A 6,655-nucleotide genomic window follows, 5' to 3' on the forward strand; every position below is an offset into this window, starting at 1 on the left:
TAATAGTTTATTTTATGTTTAAGGTACTAAACCGAGGTTTAGTATTGTTCAATATTAATATTAATTTTAATAAAATATATTTTAATTTTTTTTAAATTATTTTTATTTAATTTCAATAAATCAATTTTTTTTTTTTTTAAAGATTCTAATCAATTATTTAAGAAGACAGTAATTGATTTGGAAGACTGTTATTCAGAAGAACCAATTAATTTTATTCCTGATAATTCTTTGGCTACAACCAAATTTCAAAATGATCCAGCGTTTTATATAGGAAAAACAATATCGCCTGGTTTAAAACTTACATTATTAGAATTGGGTCCATGTCAGCCAAAAGATATTGATCTACCTGGAAGGAAATTCCCACATGATTCGTCTACACCTTCACGTTCATTTTCAATGGTATATTATAGCAAACTGGTAAATGAAAAAACTGAAAATAGAACATGGCTTGCCTATTCACCATCTACTGATAAAGTATACTGTTGGACATGCAAACTTTTTGGTACACCACGAGCACAAAAAGGTTTGTTTGCTAGTTCTGGTTGTAATTCATGGGGTCACCTATCTGGAATTCATGGGAGATTATATAAACACGAGACATGTAAAGATCATTTAGAGGCTGAACTAAATCGAGTTATGTATATTAATTACAACCGTATAGATTTACAACTAACAAAATCTTCTAATACACAAGTTACTGCAAATAGAGAAATTGTGAAAGTTCTCATGGACGTTGTTGTATGCTTAGCAAAACATAACTCAGCTTTAAGAGGACATTTAGAATCAGCAAATGATAATATTCAAGGACAATTTCTTGACTGGGTTAACCTTTTTTCAAAATACCATCCAGTTTTACGCGCACACTTAGATCCATAGGCGGTACTAGACCCTTTTGGCAGGGGAGGCCAAAAAATATTTTAACTATAAATTATATTAGACCACATTTTTAGGCTAAGTAATACCTATAAATTATAAAAAATAATCTAATTTTTTGACCGAAACTGAAATATTTATTACTAATAAAATAACATGAATTTGCTGTACATATTTTAGAATTTATTATCCTATAGCTCCATGCGTCGCTCAGCTGGCCTCAATGTTTTAAATATTTCAATAACTTCATCAAGATCAACATTATATGCTAGTTCTTGTTCTATGAACATAATTAAAAGGTTATCTAAACGTTCTTGCAACATGGCACTTCGAAGTTTGGTTTTTACTATGCTCAATTTTGAAAATGATCTTTCACATGAACAAGTCGTCACAGGAATGACCATGAATGATTTAAAAGCTTTAAATACATTACAAAATACAACTTCTCTGCTGGTTCCAGAGATAGTTAACCAATCCATCCACGTTTCACAATTTGATTTGCTACTTTCTGTTAAGTCTGATGATTGTTTAAGTAGACAAATTTCAGTTTTTAAATTGGCAGCATCTAAATCAAATACAGATGAAAGATGAAGAATATCATCACTATCAGTTTCTAATTTCAATAAACGGCCCATACATTCTATCATCTTTAACGTTTCTTGATTAAATCTTAAATTTAATCCAGTTATCAACTGATCTAATGTTTGGTAGTATACATTTACTCTCATTTCATCTTCTTTACTAAACATAAAATGTTGATTGGTCGCGGTATCTATTTTAGATGATACTTTTCTTTGTTTAACATCAGGAATAGTTGAACAATTTTCTTCACACAGTTGTTTGACGTTTTTGTAAATATTATTAAAATCATTTCCATAATTTCTCATAGATTCTAATGATTTTTTTAATGACCTAACAAGGTCAACAGCTGTTAATAAATTTATGTTTGATGCCTGTAAAACTGTACTTACATGTAATATTAAATTCAAAATTGGATCTAGCATTTGCATAGCAAAAATAAACTCAAAACTTTCCATTTGGTAAATGATACCGAGACCTTTAGCCCTTATATCTGATTGCTTAGTATTATCTGTAATTTGTTTTATGGCAATCAACAAAGCAGAATAATTGTTTTTTACAGCATTGACAGCTTCAGACCTACATGCCCATCTAGTGGTTGATAATGATTTTAATGTCTTCAATTTAATATTTATCAACTTTGCCACATTTTCAAAAACTGCATGCCTGGTACAACTTCCTTCAATGAAATTATAAATCATTTGAATACACCCGAAAAAGTTAAATGTCACTTTATTGTCTTTGCCAATAGAATCAACTAATATTAAGTTCAAACAATGGCCATAGCAATGCACAAAAAAAGATTTTGGATTTTTTTCCTTGAACTTTGTCTGAACTCCTGTAATACTTCCAGACATAGTTGCAGCACCGTCAAAACAAGTAGAAATAACATTTTCCCATTTGATTTCATACTCTTCAACTACATCATTTAAAGCATTAAATATACTTGTGGCATCAACTGTCATCATTCTTTTCATGCATACAAACTGTTCTATTGGTCTGTTTTTGAATTTATCAAAATATCTGATTACAACAGATAACTGTTCTTGGTGACCGACGTCACTAGTCTCATCAGCCATTATTGACACTTTTTCATTTACTAACGCTACTTTTAATTGTCTTTTAATCACAATACTGATGGATGCAATGATATCGTTTTGTATGTAATTACTACAATATATAGAATTCTTAGGTCCTGTTTCAAAGTGCTTTTTTAATATTGGATCATATTTTTTTAAAAGGTCAACTATTCCCAAAAACAGACCCTTATAAATATCATATTTCTTCTCACTGTGTCCACGAAATGGTTTACCACCAATGCCTAAAAAAATTGTTACGTCTATTAAACGTTGAATTATTTGTCTATTTATTAACCTTTGTTTTTCTCTCTGACTTCGGGTATTTTCTCTTTCTTCATCTAACAATACAACAATTGGTTTTGAATGTAGAAAATTTGAGAGCGACGTTACACAATTTAAATGCACTTTAGACATTTGGTGAGCCTTAAATTTGATGGTAGCCGCTTTCCAATTTTTATAACCAGTATTTGTATAAGCCCTATCAGTTTGACCAACATTTATACCATTAGAATTGTTAAACATGCGACATGGAAAACAAAATGCCAAATCAAACTTTGGACTGTATTCTAACCATGAAAATAATTTAAACCAGGATTTTTGAAACGAACGCTGTGCTCCACTAAATGATGATCTTGGATAAAATTTTAAATCTGGTCGATGAGGACCTCTGATTACTCGCTGTTTAAATTCTATTTGATTTAATGGTATAACATTTTTTGGATCATCAGGATGTAAATCTGAGTTACGGTTATCTTCATCTAAATATAATAAGAATTAAATTTAATGTCCATTTAAAATTATTGAGCCAATCTAAAAGTTAAGTCAGCTTAATACCAACAAAGCACTATATTAATCATAGATTCAACACTAAATATCAAATTAACAAATAGTTAGTTAGTTAACAATTACATTTACTGATTGATGCAACAAAAAATAATTTAGTTTTACTTACCTACTTTGATCCTAAGATATATTTTCCATACTTGTATTTTAATCTAACATTAAATTTCAATAATAAATACAATTATTATTTTGTACATTTTATTAGCTATATAAATTCATTACAATGTAATAATATAATAATACTATATGTCATATAGTATTATTATGCAACAATTATATTTTACACATCGGAGTTAGTATTAATGCAAACAATGATGATTATAAAAAATTAATGGTTAACACAATAACACTCAACCAAAAATTGACACATTTAATGATAGTCATAGTTAGGTAGGTACTAAATATAGTTTGTTTTTACATTTATAATAGTATGTATGCAACTGCATCATACAAACCATCAATATTAGTTATAAATTAAATAATATAAATAGATACAACGAATCTATAAACACTGTACAACAAAGAACAATAACCAAATAATTTTAAAACTGTGTATATAAACACTAAAATACCTGATGGTTCATTAACAATAAATGATGAAGTATCCATATCAGATTCTTTATGTTGAGTACTACACTGTGGTGATAATAAAACTTGATCATCTGGATTATTGTCATCTAAATTATTTAATACTATTAATTTATAAGTTGAACGTAATTAAAACGAAACAGCATACCGAGTATGTGTAGGAAGACTGTTTCTGATAAATGATTCATTGTTTTAAAAAATAATGGAAATAAAATATTTTTATATTTGTTAAGTATTAAATAGGTATTAACTTACCAGAATTTAGTTTTGGAGTAAAAAAGTCATGCAAAGTCTTCTTTTTTTTGAAATTGTTAGAAGTCATACTTAATAATATTATAATAATAATTGACAATAGTAGATTTGTAGGTATTTAATACTAATGATATAGTATAAAATTCGTAAAAACAGTTTTACAATTCGAATCTTATCTATCGCAATGCTGTAACATTTTGGCGCAAATCCCCTTATCAAAATTGAGTTACTAGGTATAAGGTCTATGTCACGGTCTTATATAAGACCGTGGTCTATGTTACCAACATAGATAATAAAGAAAAAGATAAGAGCACGGTAGATAATATACCACAGAAGACAGAACGTCAGAACAATACTTTAGATCATATACAATATTTAAGCGTGTTTTTAGCATTCAGTTATCAAACAATTGCAGTATACATTATCGCCAAAACAATTTGTTTGTTAAATTATAGTCCACGTTGCTCAAAACTGCATCGCCAAAACACGCCTATTATTTCGCCACAACAAATTTAGTATTGAAATTTGAAAAATTAAAAATATATTTTTTTAGAGAAAGTTAGGAAATCGAGATTCAAATTCCAAGGAATTAAATATTAATATAGGTGTCAGGTACGGTCCGCAGGAGGGGCAGATGCATACTCTGCCCCCCCTCGTAGTACCGCCTATGCTTAGATCGTATACAATCATCGTCCAAGAAAACAAGACTGTCTTTTATGTCTAAAGGGTCACAAAATGCAATGCTTGAATGTATAGCAGAAACAATTCGTAAGAAAATACTTAATGAAGTAAAGTTATCGGGGATGTATTCGCTAATACTAGATTCTACTACTGATGTATCTAAGCTAGATCAATTCGCTTTTGTATTACGTTATTGTACTACTGATGGTACTATCTATGAAAGATTAATGTGTGTTGATGAAACTGTGGATTCTACCGGTAATGGTATGTTTCAATTATTTAGTAAAATATGTGACAACCATACATTAAATTGGAAAAAGGAATTAGTTGGCCAAGCATACGATGGTGCTTCTAACATGCAAGGTGCAATAAAAGGTTTACGTACACTAATTCAAAATCATAATCCTAATGCTCTGCACGTTTGGTGTTTTGCTCATTGCCTAAATTTAGCAGTGTGTGATGCATGTGAAGCAACTGCCGAAGTTCAAGATTTCTTTGGAACAGTCAGAAGTTTGGTAAATTTTCTTAGTGCAAGAAAACGCACAGCCAAATATGTTGAATTACAAAAATCAATCTATCCTAAACAGCGTATTCGACGGTTACAACACTTTTCAAATACAAGATGGACTTACCATGATCGTTGTATTGATGTTATGTTAAAAACATATAAAGCAGTAATTGAAACATTAAAATATATTATGTCAGAAGAGGCTGATAAAAAAATCCGTGACATGGCCAAGGGGTTTTATAAAAACTTAAACAAATTTTCTTTTATAGTCACAGCTCATTTAATGAAAACAATATTTTCAGCTACGACACCATTATCTGTTTATTTACAAGCTCCAGATATGGATTTCATTCAAGCAATGAAGCTTGTTAAAGCTACACGACAATTTTTAAATGATATGAGAATAGATGATAATTTATCCAACATATTTTCTGATTCTGAATCATTTTGCACAAGTTTAGACTTAGAAGAAAAAAATATGCCAATTAAACGTACATCTATTAAAAAAAAAATGAGTGGGGAAAAAACAAACGATGAGCGACTTTTGTCTACAAAGGACCGCTATATTAGCGAAGTATATAATATGACTCTTGATAAAACTTTAATGAAGCTGGATGACAGATATAATGATGCTGAAAATGTGTTTAATGAAATTTCACTGTTTTCTGCTGAACATTTACTTCAAAAATCTGCTACCACACCTAGCTCATTTAATTATATATGTAAATGGTTATCATCCACAAATATTGATCAGGATAGTTTAAGTACCGAGTATAATTTATTCTCCAAAAACTTTAAAAATTTCATGAAAACATGTCCTGAAGTCTCAGAAAATATAGATAATAATACAACAATTAATGCATTCAGCCACAAAAATAATAGCAGCGATAATGATAGCGTGAGGTCCAATGATGAAGATACAAATGTATTAAAACTATTAGATATATTTAAAACTCTCAGTAATACAGGTATGTCGGCGGCATTTCCAAATTTGTACTTAGCTTACAAAGGTATTTGCTCTTTACCTCCAACGTCAGCAAGTGCTGAAAGGTGTTTTTCAAAATTAAAATTAGTCAAAACCAATCTTCGCTCAACAATGTCTGAATCTAGACTTGATCATTTAATGTTGATATCATGTAATGCTGATATTGATTTACCAATAGACGAAGCTATTAATATGTATGGCTCAAGGTCAAAACTGTTACAATCAGCACTTTTATTTTCTTAAGTTTAATTTGTTTTTATATCACAT

At 29.5% G+C, this 6,655-nt stretch overlaps 1 protein-coding gene across 1 annotated transcript; it reads left to right on the forward strand.

The window, feature by feature from the left end:
* Positions 1 to 14: 14 nt before the first annotated feature.
* LOC112592032 (zinc finger MYM-type protein 1-like) lies at positions 15 to 6,655 on the forward strand. Its single transcript, XM_025335996.1, has 3 exons — positions 15 to 36; positions 143 to 868; positions 4,890 to 6,655. The coding sequence occupies exons 1-3, from the start codon at positions 15 to 17 to the stop codon at positions 6,629 to 6,631; spliced, it is 2,490 nt and encodes an 829-aa protein (XP_025191781.1). The 3' UTR covers positions 6,632 to 6,655.

This window comes from Melanaphis sacchari, unplaced genomic scaffold, assembly GCF_002803265.2.
Source record: "Melanaphis sacchari strain LSU unplaced genomic scaffold, SCAv2.0 Contig153_pilon_pilon, whole genome shotgun sequence".
NCBI classification, from domain to species: Eukaryota; Metazoa; Arthropoda; class Insecta; order Hemiptera; family Aphididae; genus Melanaphis; species Melanaphis sacchari.